We start from the raw sequence: 16,420 nt of genomic DNA on the forward strand, positions 1-16,420 counted from the left end.
GCAGGGGGACGAGGCGCGGCGCGCCAGGAAGAGGAAAAAGAAGGGCTCCTGCTTCTCCAGCATCCGGATCTTCCTGGCGTCCGAGTGCGCGCTCATGCTGGCCCAGGGCACGGTGGGCGCCTACCTGGTGAGCGGCCGGGCGCGGGGCAGCGCGGAGGGGGGCGGCGAGGTCTCCGAGCGTGACGCGCGCGTGTGGAACGGCGCGGGGACGTGCAGCGCCGAGCCCCGGCGGCCCCGTCCCAGGCTGCGGAAGGAGGAACGGTTCGGGGGCGGCTGGGGGAAGAGGGCGAGGCGCTTGCAAAAGTGAAAGTCACGCGAGGAGGCTTCCTGGAGCTGGCAGCGCCGGGCTGGTGGCCTGCGCGGGCGACAGCGGACGCGACCTTCGCGCGACGCTGCCCTGCTGCCTCCCCGCCTCGGGGTCGGGGCCGGGCCGGGCCGGGCCCAAGGAACGGACCCGGTTGCGTGGGAAAGAGGAACGCTCCGCCGCGCTCCTCCATGGCTCGGTGCGCTGTGCGCGTGTCGCGGGCGAAGGGGCGCCCGGCACGCGTGCCCAGAGTGGGTGGGGGGGGTGGCGTGAGCCGGGAGCCGCACCGTGCCCGATCCTGCCTCCCTTCGGCTGCCTGCGGGCTCGGGCGTCCGGGCCAAGAGCTGCCTCTTGGCTTCCCACCCGGGCTGTCATGTGCTCCTCCTCATTCTGGCCTCCCTTCTGCTACTGATGCAAAGGCGGTCCTAGATCGCGTGAAGTGCTTCAAACACTGAAGGCACATCTGGACAGGGAGAAAAGTACTCCAGACCCCATCATTCCCCAGCCTGGTCTGCTACGAAATGCTGAGAATTGCAGCCCCCTTTTCTGCCCAAACCTGCACACCCTCACACGTTGAAAAGTACGATATAATTAAGTCTCTTTCCTTGCCCTGTTCCAAGAGCAGGCCTGTGTAAGTGCTTTCCAGCTATATCAATCTCATACATCACTTTCTTTTCCCTCCCCTTTGTTCTTGCTCTTTCCTCCATCCACTTGTAAATTGTACGTTGTAGGTATGGCTTGCCAGCTGACTGCGGGGAGGGGGACATTACAGTGCTTTGTAAATGCACTGCAGAAATTAGCAGGAATATCTCTTCACCGCATGGATAAGCATTACCTGTCACCTGCTAATTCTGTGGATCAAAGCCCTGCTTGACTGCACAGAAGTAGAGCTGCTAAAAGAGAAAGGATGGGTGGCAGCGGCAACCCTAGGCGCAAGCTTGCAGGGGCGGCGGCCTTCCGTTTGGTTATTATTATTATTATTGTAACATTTCTATGCCGCCCCATGATGCCCCATCTTGGTGGACGGTGTTGCAGTGAGGGGGTGGAGGACCATGATGGGAGCGGAGCCGTCTTTCGATCCAGCCGTTCCCAGGATCCCGTGTGGCGGGGGCGGCACGCTGAGCGTGGCACCCCGCGCGTTGCCGTGGCCCAGTTCCATGCTTCAGGCTCTTGGCAGTCGGATGTCTGGCTTCCCTCCGGCCCGGGAGCTCCTTTCGCTGGCAGTGGGAAACGGGATCTCATCTGCTGCACTCGTGCGACGCCTTCTTGAGCGGGTGTTGAACTGTGCGCTTTGCGCCTGAGGCACTTTGCTCCGGGGCTGAGGGGAAATGGGCCGCCTGTGGGGAAAGGCTCTCCCCTCGCCCCTTGGCCCCGAAGCTGCCTCTGAGGCCTACCTCGCAGGGGCGGGCTGCGAGCATGCTTAATGCTCTCATAAATGACTCAGCATCTGCTGGGGGGGTTGCCTTTCTCTTTGTGTGGGGCGGGAGTGGGAAGAGAGTGAGCCCCCAGCGGGGAGAGGAGGCGACTGTGTTTGCAATCCGAGAGGGGCATGAAAGGGATCGAGGAGAGGCTTGCCAGGGCGACCAGCTGCTCTGCTCCAAGATCGGTTGGTCGGGTACCTGTGTGCTAGCATGCCAACTGGAAGGAGACGGGATAGGATAACTGGCCCTCCCCTCCTGTGGCTCTGCTTCTCCCTGGGGGACCTGGGTGGCAGTGCAATGGTTAAGTGCTCAGGAGAGCCCTTGTGTCTTGGTCATTCGGTGTGCTCAGCATAAACCGGCATGTTTGCTCTTGGCCGATTCTGTTCCGCTTGCTTGCGTGTGTGTCATTCAGGAGGGGTGGCAAAGTCCTTTTGCCAGCTCTTCTGAGCAGAAGGAAAACAAACAGTGCAAAGGGTTGGAAGCCGTCTTCTTCGAGGCACGAGGGCTGGGGCGTTCCACATGGCGATAAGGGACAGCTGCACAGATAACTGGAGATGGAGAGAGGTGAACTATCAAACTGTTCTGCTTTGCTGGAAGAAAGTTCCTAGTCCACTTGAGGGACCTTTCTTGAATTACATTAGCTCGGAACCTTCCTACTCTGAGCTTTGCTCCCTTAATTTGTCTCCTTGCATCCCTTCTTGGTCAGATTTTAAATTAGCCTTGGCTGCAAAAGGGTTGATTAAGCACAAGGTGTTCCCTTGCTTTAGGACAGAGTGACTGGGTCGGGTAGCACCCTTTCTTATTTCAAGAGTGAGTGGCAGTGGAAATTCCACTCTCTGAGTGGGAGGTTATGGAGAACATCCACTGTGGATCTCCAGGATGTCTTCTCTGGATGCACTTCTCATGTACGGACATGTTCTGGCATGTGCTGCTGATTCGAGCAAGTCACGATGAACTCACCCTGACTTTTCTTAGCCACCATCTCTTGATGCCAGTTAGTTAAGAACTGTTTAAGCCACCCGGTTCGTATGACCTAAAGAAGCTGCTGCAATCACAGAAGCCACGTGGCTGCTTAACATTTTGTGGGGGGTTTCTTTCTGCTGAGCTACTGGGATATTTGTGAGCATTCTGTGGCAGCTGCTCTGAAAAGATGCAGCAGCTAGCCAGCTCTTTAAATGTGGCTACGAGCCTCCCTGGAAGGCTTCTACTTGCCTGCTTTCTATTGCCAAGGCAACTTAAAGGAATTGGATTGAAATCTGTCTTGCCAAGGAGAACCCGTGAGATGGCTGCCCACACTGCTGATGGCCCCCACCTGTACTGACTAGCTCTCTTCTGCCATTATTTCATGATGCGAGCCATTTTGCTTACGGGAGGGCCCAGATGCCTGATCTATAAGCACAGGAGCCAGGCTCAGTCCTGCAGAAGGCCGAGGATAATTTCTGCTTCCATTTGGTATGGTCCAGAGGAGGGCACTGGGCTACTTAAAGGAAGGATGCAATAATAATAAAGGAGAGATATAATTATAGTAAATAAGGAAACTAAACAGGACTGGTTGCAGATGAACAGCCTCGCCTACTTCACAGGACTGTTGTAAGGATAAGCATGGAGAGGAACCCTGGGTTCCCTGCAAGAGGAAGAAATCAAGGATATAAATCCAGACTAATAAAATAATAATGCATTGTTGGGAAGGGCCTGGAGCAGTTCGACTGCTGAGCAGTATAAAAATTAAATGCATAAATGAAAAAATAAGGGCATGTCAGGCTCACCTGTCCCAGAGGTGGAGGGCTTGCCACTAACCAGGGGCCCACGTGCCTTGGCTGAGCTCGGTCGCCAGCAGTTTCTTCATCTTGCACCCACTGCCTGGTGATGGCATTTTTCAGTGGAAGAAGAGGGAGCAGCATTTGAGCGGTGTGCTTGCAGTAACCTTTCCCTTGAACCCGTGGCACTACGTGCCAAACTAGAGGCGATACAAATAGCAGCTGCAGGGGCTGCATCTCGACTATGGGGGCTGGTTTTTTCTCTTCCTGTCATGATTTCTATGCAAATTTCCTCCTCTCTGCCCCCCCCCCCACACCTGTTTGTCTTGGAATCAAAACCTCTGTTTGACTCCCCATTCTGGTTGCAAATAGCAGCTTGGGGTACATTGTGATTTTCACTGAGACCTTGGGTTTAACTCCTTTCCAGCTCCCTGCAGTGTTCCGTACTGTTTGCTCCCCCTCCCCTGCTTTGGGGGCTTCCGCTTCCACATCAAATGAGGGCAGGCACCTGGCATTCTTGCACAGAACGCCAAATCCCCATCCCTGCACCAGACGTTCCCCGGTGCTCTTTTGAAGGAGCCCATGTCTTCTTCCCTACCCTGCCTGTGGCCCTCGCAGACCTGACTACTCCTGTAATGTAGCATTGCATTAGAGGCTGGCTACGGGATTTAAATTTATGTTTGCTCCTGGCTGTAACTAAAATGCGTAGACAAGGCTGAAGTTGGAGTAACTGACGATGGTGGAGGAAAAAGCTGTCGTTGCTCAGAGCATGGATGTAATTTGGCCAAAGGACTTCATTTCTTTACCTGTGATGAGCTGCACAGCAATATGCAGTCCTTACAGCCTGGTGAGGTGTGCAAACCCACCGAGAGGTAGCTTCACAGGCAAATCCAGAGTGTCTGACCATTTGCTTTGCCAGCACTCTAAGTTTGAAGCATCCTCTCCCCCTCTTTTGTATAAAGCTTCTCATAGATGCTGCTCACAAAGGTGTTCAAATGACAGGCTTATCTTTGATCTGGAAGACCAAACTTAATTTTGTGTTGCATCAGTCATTCTTTTATTTTACAGCACTTTAGTTGTGCAAACAGAACAAAACAGAAACGCTTCACTGTTCCAGGTGGACAGAACGGTGGTTCGAGCAGTGACACAGATGGGTTGCAGTGTGCGACATAATTTGCAGAGGGTTCCCCAGGAGGCCCGCCTGGCTGGCTGGCTGGCTGGCTGGCTGGCTGGAGCGTGTTGGGGTTGCAGCTCCACGCATCTGGATGGCACCAGCTCGGGGAAGGCTGCTTCCAGATGCAGCGGGGGTAGCTAAGCGTTGGCTGTCCTATAAGCCTGTGGCTAACGTTCCCCGTTGCAGCAGGTGACTATTGGGATGGCAGAGTAGGATCAAGGGCATTCTCCCGCTTGCTGGGAAAGGGTCAGACAGCACCTCGCTTGCCAGTGCAGCTCCTCTGGGGAAAGTGAGAGGACAGCGGTGGGACAAAAGCAACTGTTCGGTTTCTCAACAGGTCCCTGTTTCAGCATCACAGGCCTTTTCTTGTGATGCGTGGCTGCAAAAGATGTACCCAGCTGTGTGCTGGCACATTTGTGGGGAAGGGAAGGCCCGGTAGGCCTGGCCTACGCACTCTTGCTGTGCATTGTGGGAGGATTCCCAGACTCCTTTGCAAAGTGCAATGGCTTCGTAGGGGGCATGTAGGGCCGGTTTGGTGCCTCTACAGTCCTGCCTCTTCTACCTGGCAGCTTCTCCCAGGTGGAAGAAGGTTCCACCTTGCCGCCTGCTACCCAGTCCTTTCAAGAAGAGTTGCTTGGGAATTTAGCCCGGAAGCTTCTGCGACTCTTGCACGGGGCCCTGGCTTCCCTGCTTCTTTTCCTCCACAGACCTTATCATTCCAAGTGTGCATTAGGATAATTGCCTTCCCGCTAAACAGAGTCACTTTCAAGGTGCACAACAACGGAGGAAGAGAATACAAGGAGCAAGTGTTTAGCCATTAAATGCCAAAAGACAAGAAACAGCTGGGCAGAGAAGCAAACTTGTGGTTTTATTTTTGCAAGACAACATGTGGAAAAGGCTTCTGAAGGTGAAAAGTTGGAAGCGCATGGGGCGATGCGCCCTCCCTTCCTCGCTAGCAACACAACGTGCCTGCGTCTCAGTCCCGCCCCCCCTTCTGATGTAGCCTTGGTAACATCTCCTGGAACATTTGACAGACGGCGGCGGAGCAAGGCGTGTTTCTGCACAGCCTCGCGGTTTCTCCCAGCTGAAATGTGATGCGTTTGGAAGAGGCTGTCTGTGCGGAGCGCTGTCCACTCGGCATCGTGCACGCGATGGAAACCCACGCTACTCGTTCGGTTTCCGATACGGTCATACGCACCCTGCTATTTTCTTGTCGGCGTAATGTTCTGTTTATATTCTTGTTTGGTTCCTGCCTAATTATCCCATAAACCCTTTAAAAAATAGAAATTAGCGCAGACTGGAGTGATGCTAGGAAAGTCCCAGCTAAGGCTGCGTTCACACGGTTTGGTGAAACCCAAGGGACGTATCAAACCCATCTTCAGTCACCTGCGCTTGTTGCTTGTTGCCTTCTGGGCTCCCTTAAAGGTGTGTTTTTAAAACACACCTTAAACACACCTTAAAGGTGTGTTTTTAAGCCTAAGATTGGGCTCCCCAAAAGACCACCTGTCTTGCTTGGAACTTGCCTAACCAAAGAGCGTGAAGACACAACTGCTTCTGAATTCTTTCTTTGTTACATTTATATTCCTCCCTTTCCCCCTCCAATGAGGCTGACATGACAACAACCCTGTGGGGTAGGGGAGGCTGAGAGTCAGTGATAGCCCAAAGACCCCTAGAGGGTGTCAGAGTTGAGTGAGGGCCGCTCTGCCACTCTGGCTCTCAAAGTAGCTGGCTTGATAGACCCGAATGGATGTGTTTGTTTTAATGTTGCTTTCTTGTTCTACATAGTTTCACTTCAGCTCCATGGCTTGTTAACAAATACAGTAATGTTTTCTGCAAACATTTATCAATAACAAAGAACAGCACTGGAAATGTTATGTGCGCTTTTATCTCTAGTGGCCCTTCCATTTCCTTTTTCTTCTCATGGACTTTCTCTTTTATTACCTTTCAAGCAACTGGTTCTCATGTATACAGCTTCCCAATCTGTTTTTTTTTTAAATGGACATTGAAAAAATGCATCACCAGGAAAGATTAATAAGGTCAGGTGGGGCAAAGTCTCACCTGTTGGCACTTGTCAAAATGAGACAGGAGAAAACTTCAGGGAAGTTTTGGACAGACCACTGCAGAAAAGACCCTGCTGCAGATTCCCAGATTATCTGCCCCCTTTTGGCTGCCTTTGGCGGTGCAGGGGCTTGAAGAGGGACTCGCAATGAAAATCTCAATATCTGGGGTAGTTTGTGTGAACCTGCATACCTTCCTGGGTATTCTGATATGACACGGTAGAAGTATTGGACTACAACCTCTGACATCACTAGCCATGTCGAATGGGGATGATAAAATTGGGTGAAAGTCCAACAGTGTGGTGTAGTGGTTAGAGGCTAAAACTAGCATTGGAGATACCCAGTTTTAGACCCTGCTCAGGCATAAAACTCCTGGGGTGACTTGAGGCCTAACTCACAGCCCAATAGCCCTCACAGGGTTGTTGTGAAGATAAAATGAAGAGGAGAAGGACCACATATGCTTCTTTGGATTCTTTGCCAGAGGAAAAAATGGGGAAGCAGTGGAATAAGTGGAATACAAGAACGCATCAGGAAGGACTGCTAGAAGGCTCTGGAAATTTTTTAATTTAAGTTTTAAAAAAAATTAAAAAATTTAAGAGGCAGCTTGCTTTGGGTTTGGAGATGGCCAGTGAAGCTGCTTCAAGCCTGGCAAGTGCGAAATAGAAATGGCAAGCCAGGCCAAGGAGCATTTTCCGGAGCTGTAGGGGAACCCCAGCCAACATGTTCCTAAGACCCCGTTCTTGCACCCAGGCTCAGGAAAACTCCGACTTTTTTCTTCTGGCCTTGGCTTTTTCACCTTTAAAATGGGAATTGGCACAGGTCCTAATAGTTATAAGAACAGATAACAAAGCATTTGGCTGTTCTGCTGCACTGGAGAATATTGACCAGGAAAGAAAGGCGAGGCCTGCTGCCTGCAACAGGGTCCGTGTGGGGCATTTCCTACTTCCTGAACATCTAAACTATGGTGAGGAAACATATTCTTGTGTGTGTGGCCTCACCTTTTCATCTGTAATCCGGGACAGTACTTTTGTCCCGCTTTGTGAGGTTGGTGTAAGTTGCGAGGGCCCTCTGAAGTGCTTCAAGCACAGCTGCTAAATATTCTTCTTATTAGGGCTGTTAGCCAATTAAGTCCACTTTTATAGATTAATCATCTGCCTTTGCTCTCTTAATTGATTTATGCCTCAATTTTAAATTCCCATCCATTTGCATATTGCCAAACCCTGAATACCACTGTCAAGATGGGAAGTTTGGTGGGAGCAGAGCCATCCAGAAAGCTGGAAAGATGCAGGACAATTGTATTTCCATTTGTGCCAGGGTTCTGCAAGCAGAAAAGCAAGAAGAAACCTTTCCCAGCAAGCGGGCTCTTTCCCTCCTTCACAGAAGCCCGTCTCTCCCCTCTGATAAAGCCCTTGCTTTTCTAAGAGCAGATTTTTCCTGCCTACCACACCAGGTTCATGGCACTGCAGGATATTTTTGTTGTTGTGGTTGTGGTTGTTCTTTCTCACCCTGATGCTGAAATTCGGGCTTAGCCTGAGGTGAAATCATCCCTTTAGCAGCAAGCAGCAAAACTCTTGGTGTCTGACAGCTTCCCAGATTTTTGTTTTTGCTTTTGTTTTTCATTTCGCAGAACAAAGAGTCTGATTTGATTTTCTTTCTTTGGTCTTTAGCTTTCCAGAGTGCAAAAGAGCTCCGTTTTGTGCTGACCTAGTTGCAAGGACCCAACATCTGCCAGAGACGGGGGTGCTCAGATAAAAACTCTCCATCTGCGAGTGTGCTGCAGAAGGCAACGGCGCTGTGTGTGCTGTGCGGAGGCTGTTGCTTTGAGGTGCTTGTGATGCCGCTTGCCCCGCTGCCTTTGAATCCATGGGGGCCAGACAGTGTGGTTGGAAGAGAAGGGGGAGGCTGCCATGGCAGGGGGAAAGCAAGTTGCTGGGAGGGCTGGGTGCTGCTTGGGAAGGCTCTGCCAAACCTGGTTTTGGTGCTGGGTCCAAGCCTTTCCACAGTGGCTTGGTGAATTCTGAAGGGCAGGCGCTCATGGCCGCATTCCAGGAGATCCCAAAAATTCAGACAGGCCCTGCAGAAGCAGCCCGTCCAAGCAGTGTTCCCCGCACCACCGGCAGGTCCTGTGCAAAGTTCGAGGGTCTGAACTGCCATTCCAAGCCAAGCCAGCTCAAGAGTCTTGGCCTGACCATGGGGAAGACAGATCCTCACGGGGAAAGCTCTTCCCACCATCCCACCTGGTGAAGATTTCAGCTGAGCTTCCAGGGAAACCCAATGGGTGTGTGTGTGTGAGTGAGTGAGTGAAGAGTGACAACAGTGTCCCTACTCATGACAAGGAGCAGGTGCTCAGCCCTCAGAAGCTGGCTCTGCTGTACCAACCTCAGTTTATCTGCCTGTCACAGCCAGTGCCCTACATTTAAATTTCTTTGCCACACTTGCACTGTCTGACTCGGTTCACACGTTGATTGTTCATGGCACGATTCCTGTGCCAGGCTTCAGGCCATCAAGGTTCAGGATCTGGCAAGCGTGGCTGTAGGTCCTACTGAGACAGAAGCAGGTACATGGAGATAGCCCAAGCTTTGGTGCAGGCATCGCACCGAGAAAGCTTTTTGGCACCCCCTGATCACGGGGCTCAGGTGTCAGGTCAGTTCTAGTGCCTGTCCATTAAGCTCCTCCCCTTCCACCTGTTTTTGAGGAGTCCCCCTTAGCCTGCTAGCGGGATCTGGGGACCCCACACAAGTGGCGGGGAGCTGAAATGTAGCTGGCCTGCTTCAGGGAATACCAGAGACCGCTGACCTCACGTTCACAAGCCAAGCTTAGCAGAAGCAGGTTAAAGGGCTGAATGGAAGCCACAAAGAACTCAGTGCTGAGAGCTTGTGAGAGTTAATTCATGTGCCTATCGCATCGATTAAGTAGCCATTTCTCCTTTGTTCTGCATCTAAGTTTTGAAATTCAGAGAGCGCTGAAGAATGTGATCCAGCCTCAAGATAATACACACATGAACCTGCTGACAATGTAATTCCCGGTGCAGTGGTAATTATCGTTAGTGCAATTGGACAAATCATGGGTACGAGAAGGATTGCTTACACTAACAAGGGAACCCCTCCATATAGAGCCGTTTCCGCTGGACTCTGAGTGCTCAGTCAGCTGCACCTTTTGTGCTTTATGGAGGAAGAAATAAGTTTAGCATGCTTCAGAGTAGGGGGAACCTACTCTCTTCCCGATGGCTGGAAAGTTACAGCAGACACTGGCAGGTCTCCAGGCTACAGAGTTTGGGGCCCCAAGTGATTTAGAAACAGACAAAAAGGGTGATAATGAGCACAGTTGACTGGTCAGGCCCTGGTGAGGGATCCTTGAGCTGGGGTTGTAAAGATAAATAAGGAATGGAGAACCCTGAGGCAAGGTGTGGGCCTGGCTGATCAGAGGGAGAGAATAAACAAGGGAGGGGAGGAAGGAAGGGCCGGGCCCATGGGCTCAGGGCCAGGCTGTAGGTTCTCAGGACATCCTCCAAAAGGGTCAGCCGCTGGGCTTGGGGTCAGTGAAGCAGAAGCACCACCACCACCTCCGGTGTCTGCCACTCGTGACGTCAGCGGCCCCAGGACTGTGAGCACGTAGCCAGGAAAGGGTGTCCTTGGCAGGGGAACGGGGTGAATAGCAAATAGGAGCAGGGCCGAAAGGTTCATGCAGAGTCAGAAAACTCTGGCCCAGGAAGTCAGGGGAGGGGGGAACGAGGAACGGCCTGAAAGCCAAGTGGGGCTTGGACGGAATGAGCTTCTGTCCCAGCTGGGTCCCACAGCAAAAAGGAATCCCAGTTGCCCAAGCTCCGGGGCAGCTGCAAGCCTTGACATGAGGCTTGGTCCCTTTGGGCAGACTCTGGATGGGTAGTCGGTTTGGGGAGCCGAGGGAGCCTCAGGAAGCTGGCCGAGCATGCCACAGCTGCTCCTCCAGGCGGAGGATAGGTGGAGGGGGACCGGACGGTGGGCACCACACTGAGTGGGCTGGAGGATCCTTGGATCCTCAGGAGCTGCATCGCCGGAGCAGGCCAGCAGGACTACCAAGCATTGCTTCCCAGGAGCTCTCTGCACAGGTGAGAATAACACAACCAAAGTTACTCACAAGCGGTTCTAGCTCCGGTGTGCAAAAGTGTGCCCAGCCTCCCTCCCAGCCTCCGTTCCTTCTGGGTGCTTTTGGGAGCGCAAAGGAGGCTCGCTTCCCGTTGGCTTCCAGAACGCTTGGAGCAGCCGCCCCGTGATGGGCACCTGTGTCCTTTTGCATCCTAGGCTTCTGGGGCAGGAACCGTCATGCCCCTGGGAGTGTTTCCCACAAGACAATCTGCCAAGCGGCAGCAGCCAGAAGCTGAGCAAACTGCCGCTTTGCATAGGCAAAGTCAGTTGGTGCTTTGAAGCAGAAGGAGAGGCAGTGGATTACCTTCAATTAAACAAAAATAAATGGCGGGGGGAAGGAAATGAGGTGAGATGGGATGGTGGGATGTTCGCGCAGGATAAAATGGATTAGAAGTGGTAACCGAAACAAAATGCGTCCCAAATGATGTGGGTGTTTATTATGGAACCAAATGCTTAAAGGTGGGGTGTGCTCAGGATCATAGGAGGGCTGCTAAGAATAGATTGGCTGGAGTGTTCATTACAATACACTCACAAAATACAAAAGATGCAAGGTAGGTGCAAGTATTTTACCCAAAGAAATAGGATGAGATCAATGGGATAACAGGAAATACTATAGCAGGGCCAGGATAAGGGAGCATTAATTCCGAAGGGGCTGTCTTGAGTCGCTAAGCGCGAGCTGCCCAGCGATGTGGGTGGGTGTGCAGGGGTAGAGAGACGTGTTGGGAGCCAAAAAAGTGTTGCACCCCTGCTGAAGCTTGCCCAGTTTAATGGTACTCTCCTAAACCGCTTGATTAAGGGCATAAGCTGGTGGCCAGAAAGGCAGCTGAGTTGTACCTGGCATCCCTCAGCCCTGAACACTGCAGCTGGATACACGGGCCGACGCAAGTCTGCTGCGTTCCAGTCCAGCTCTCCGGTGCCAGGCGCTGCCGCTCTCGGCTCTCACGGCCTCTTGGAGAAGACTGCGCACTTCGCATGTCAAGCAAATGCCCAGCTATGGCCTCAGGGAGAAATGACTCCCCTCCATTGTCACATCCCCATGTAGATCAGCTTATCTCGTAAGATGCAGAAAAACTAAAAAAGGTCCAGCAGAGGGCAACAGAAATGATCCAGGATTTGGAAGCACTGCCTTGTGAGGAGAGACTGAGAGAACTGGGCATGTTCAGCCTTGAGAAGGGAAGGCTGAGGGCGGGGGGACATGATGTCCCTCTAGAAGTCCCTCCAAGGCTGTCACGGAGAGGAAGGGCGAGATCTCTTCTCGCTGATGCCAGAGTGCAGGACACGGAAGAATCATTTCAAGTTGCGACAACCCAGGTTCAGGCTGGACATCAGGAAGAGCTTCCTCACTGTCAGGGCAACACGACAGTGGGACCCGCTGCCTGGAGAGGTGGGGGGCTCTCCCACCCTGGAGACATTCAAGGTGAAACTGGGCAGCCACCTGAGTGGGAAGGTGTAACGTGGTGTCCGGCAACAGCAGGCGGCTGGACCCACTGGCCTGCTTGGCCCCTTCCAGCTCTATTCTTCTAAGATTGTATGCCTCGGACATTTGAGAACTTTGCCAGGATGTCGCTGATGGCCAGATCCTGCGATAGATTAACTCACACAGTGGGGTAAAGCCAACAAAGAGGTTGGCTCTCCCCCCCTGCACCATCCGTGTATCTCGGGCAGAATTTAGACCAGCTTCCCCAGCCGGGTAGTCCTGATGATCCCCAAACTAGCAGGAAATGGGCAACCAGGCATGGCTGTACAGAATTGCCTTTTGTATCCAGAAACCTTACTCATCTTTGCAAAATGGTGTCAGATTTCCTAATTAAGGAACAGCTTTTCTTCTTCACACCCACACCTCCATGTCCCCATGAGCTGTGTAGGTGTTTTAACAGCCTGACAGGTAGGGGGTGTGTGAGAGAAGGAGGGAAAGATGCTTATGTAGGTTGCTCCTGTACATAGTTTTGGCTCCCAGATATTCCCCCCTGCCCAGGAAATAAGGAACAAGTGAATATAATCTTTTGTTGCATCTGGCAATTAACATGTGCTGAGAGATCACTAGGTACAGTTTAGAGCTGTTTATTAGCTCCTCCAGTAGAACCTCAATGTCCTGGGAGATTTATTTTGCAAATTATTTGGCACACGGGACGCATAAGCTAAGCATCCTAGCGCATTCGGCACCTGCTGGCTCATGGCTTCCAAGATTAAACACCCACCTCTTGCCCCTCCTTGTTCTTGATTCATGTGGCTGAAGTTTGTTCCTTCTCTCATTCCTGGCTGCTTATCCAAAGCCAAGTCTGTGATGCCTCTTTGACTGGAAACCTGAGGGATCGGGCCTGATGTGCTGCCCCCTCAGTGCTGGCCAAAGTGGGAACTGCAGCCTGGGAAGGAGCCATCTCTCTCCGATCAGGCAGATGGTACATGCCTACCAGTATAAAAGGGCGCTTGTTTTTCCTTGCCCATCTTAATTTCATGGGACCCAAATCAGATTGTCACTGACTGACTTTTTTCTTTACTATTTTCTTTTTGCCTTCTTTCTTTTATTCTTCAACACTTTCTAGTCTTGGAGTGTTTGAAATACTTGTACGTCTCGCTTCCGTGGTCTTCTTTTTTAATGTTGGGGTACTACAAAGCCATTTAGGGAACGCTGGCTGCCAACACCTTAAATTGGGCCCGGACTTCAGTGGGTAGCCAGTGTAGGACTGGTGTTACATGGGCATATACACTGTTGTACAATTTTTGCAAATCCTTGGGCTGCACGCCTGGCCTTTCCTGCCTCCCTCACAGGATAGAGATCCCTCTTGTGACAGGGAGGGCCTTTGGCGTGCTGAGGTCAGCAGCTTTGCATCATCCTGCTGCCTCTCTCGGGTTGGTGAGCAGGGCTCTCTGCTGACATTAGAGGTCAGAATTTGAGACAAGGGATGTCCAGAGGCACGAGAAAATGGGAGGATGGGTCTGTGTACTGAGTCAACACCCAAAGGACCTTGTTAGAATAGTAGTGATTTCTTTGCATCGGGGTTTCTGGAACAGATTCTTGTAAAGAGAAGTGTACTTGGGGGAAAACCGGTTCTCTAATTCCCTTTGAAAATATTTTCAATTTGCCATTTGGAATGAGAGTTTTCTTTGCACAAATATTTTTCTTGGGGAGAGCCTGTCACTTGGTAGCAGAGCGTGTGCTTTTCATGCAAGAGGTCTGGATCTGGTCCTCACCTTGACCAGTTAAAAAATTTGCCTCTGCGCTAGGCTGGGCAAAACCTCATTTAGCTGGATAAGGTGGGGAGCCACTCCGGGCTAGCTGAACTGATGGCCTGAATGTCTATCGTGCAGCTGCCCTTCTGCTCTACTAATTTTTTCTGAATATATGTATTTATTTATTAAATGCCCATCCAGCTGTATGAGCCCCAAAGCTGGTGAGTGCTGCCTAGTAGTTATAGCAATGGACTGGGACTCGCAAGATCCACGTTTCAGTCCTCACTTGGCCATGAAGCTCAGAGGGTGTTTTGGGGCCAGGCACTCACTCTCAGCCTAGCCTACCTCGCAGGGTTGTTGTGAGGTCAGGACAGAGAGAGGGAGGAAGTTATGTAACCCATCTTGGGTTCCGTGCACAGACAGAAGAGGGATATGAAAATAATAAAAGGAAAAGAAAGACGGTGCATAGAAATGACCAAGGCTACTTCCAAAGGGAGGCCTTTAAGCACTACCAGTCCAAGGGCATTGTGCAAGGATCCCTGTTTTTTCTTCGATAATTTTTTATTTTGCCTGGGAAACAGGCAAATGAGTCTGGCGTCACGGCCTGCATATCTCTTACTGCCGAGGTGCCAGAAGTCCACCGCTTGGCCGCCAAGGCCACCCTTTGGCCCCTGAGACGCTCACAGGCATCGGCTGCCCGTCCTTGCCCTCCCGGGGGCACCCGTGCTGCCCCCGTGCGTAGAGGAGAGCTGCGATTCTGCCAGAGGGGCCGCGTGTGCTGTGCTCAGCCCTTCCGCTCCAGCCGGCTCTGCTTTGTGAACAAAGCTGGTGAATCTGTTCAAGAAAGAAATGGGGGAGTTTGATGAAAGGGATGCTAAATGTCAGATTAGCATCACAATATTTAAATCTAAATTCACGGAACCAAATTCAGTGCCTTAGAAGGACACGGAAGGAGTGCAGCGGTGGGCCCGGCCGGCACAGCACCAGGCACTCCGTGTGCTTGCATCAGCGGTGCCACGTGGCTCCGGAAGCCCTCCTGGGCTGCCCTCCTGGCACGCTGGTCAACATCTATTGCTCCAGCACCTTTGCTGAAGTTCCCCCACAAACCTGGCATCCCAGCAGTGTGCAGAGCTTCCTTGCTGCTTTCTGATGGGCACGATCCCTGGGCCGTTGTCTGGGCTTGACTGAGGGGCGCGGGTCGGTGCAAGCTGGGTGCTGGAGAAGAGGAAAAGCCCAGGGGGGTCCTGCCTGCGGTCGGTGCCTTCAGCAGGTGAAAAAGGGGCACCGGCTCCGTGCAGGCTTTGCTTGTGCTCGGATGAGGAGCTCAGGGAATGAATCTGAGCAGCTGCCGTTCTCAGTGTCCTGCCATTTTTCCAGGGCACGCCGACCATTCCTGTTGGCTTATGCACACGGTCTGAGTTGCACAGCCCGCTATGTTGAAAAGCTCTAGAGATGTGTGCGCGTGAGGCGCTACTTGTGTTTTCTGGTGGCCAAGAAGTGTCTTTGGGGAGAGGGGAGCGCGGAGAGACTCCGGAGTGGATTATGTAAGTCTGTCCCAAGAGGCTTGAAGCAGGAAGCAGAATTTTGCAGGGATGCGCTGGCCGGAGAGCGCTACGTGGCCTCGCGTGGATGAGTGGCAGTCATCACAATTCTGCATCAGGCAGCATTTTGCCTTCTTAAGGCGAGGCTGCAGCTTGGAAGAAAATGTGCTTTCCCGCTGGATGCCTGGCAGCTGACGACGGCCGCCAGGGCTCCTACCCGCTTGGCTGCCCCTCACTCGCTCAACTTACTGCCGTCCCCGTGCCCTCGGCTTCCCCGGGTTACGGGCAGGGACGTCTTTTGCTCCCGTTTAGCCATTTGTCCAGGGCATCCGCTTCTTGGCTCATTTTATTTGCATCCTATGAGAGTGATAAGAGTGGAGTGTTCTCTCAGAGGAACCTGTCTAAATATTATGAGCCTGTGTTGGAAGTTTGACTCTGAGGGGAGCTGGGCAGCCACTGAGGCAGGGCCTTTTTGGTGGTGGTACCTCTGCCCATGTGCACAGTATGTGCACATGTGACTTTCCCTAGTATCCAATGTGCTGTGCTCTCTAAAGACTTTCTTTTTTTCCTGGCTTTAAGAGGTTCAGTGTACTATGAGAGAGGTTTTGTGGTATGATCTCCCAGTGTTAGAAATTGCAACTCTTTTATTTTGCTCGACTATTTGTTTATTAAACATTGCACTCCTGGCTTCCTGGTGCAGCAAGAAATTGCATGGGAAATGATTTGAAAGGACAGCTCACTGGAAACATATGGCAATTTTATATCATATGCCTTTATTTACAATCAGAAAAATACAGCATATATTGGAAGCAGCACTTATGGGAAAATATCAGGGCCAAAAAAGGCTTTATTTTAAATCCATATCCTTCAG

General features: G+C 51.9%; 1 protein-coding gene across 1 annotated transcript in view; it reads left to right on the forward strand.

Annotated features, from left to right (window-relative positions):
- SLCO3A1 (solute carrier organic anion transporter family member 3A1) overlaps positions 1-16,420 on the forward strand; it is a 90,707-nt gene that overhangs the window by 4,032 nt on the left and 70,255 nt on the right. Inside the window, exon 2 of the mRNA XM_044445003.1 lies at positions 5-127. Within this exon, the coding sequence (XP_044300938.1) occupies positions 5-127 (123 nt within the window). The remainder of the gene's footprint in view (positions 1-4; positions 128-16,420) is intronic.

The sequence above is a fragment of the Varanus komodoensis genome, unplaced genomic scaffold (assembly GCF_004798865.1).
Source record: "Varanus komodoensis strain SLA01 unplaced genomic scaffold, ASM479886v1 scaffold46_3, whole genome shotgun sequence".
In the NCBI taxonomy this organism is placed as follows: domain Eukaryota; kingdom Metazoa; phylum Chordata; class Lepidosauria; order Squamata; family Varanidae; genus Varanus; species Varanus komodoensis.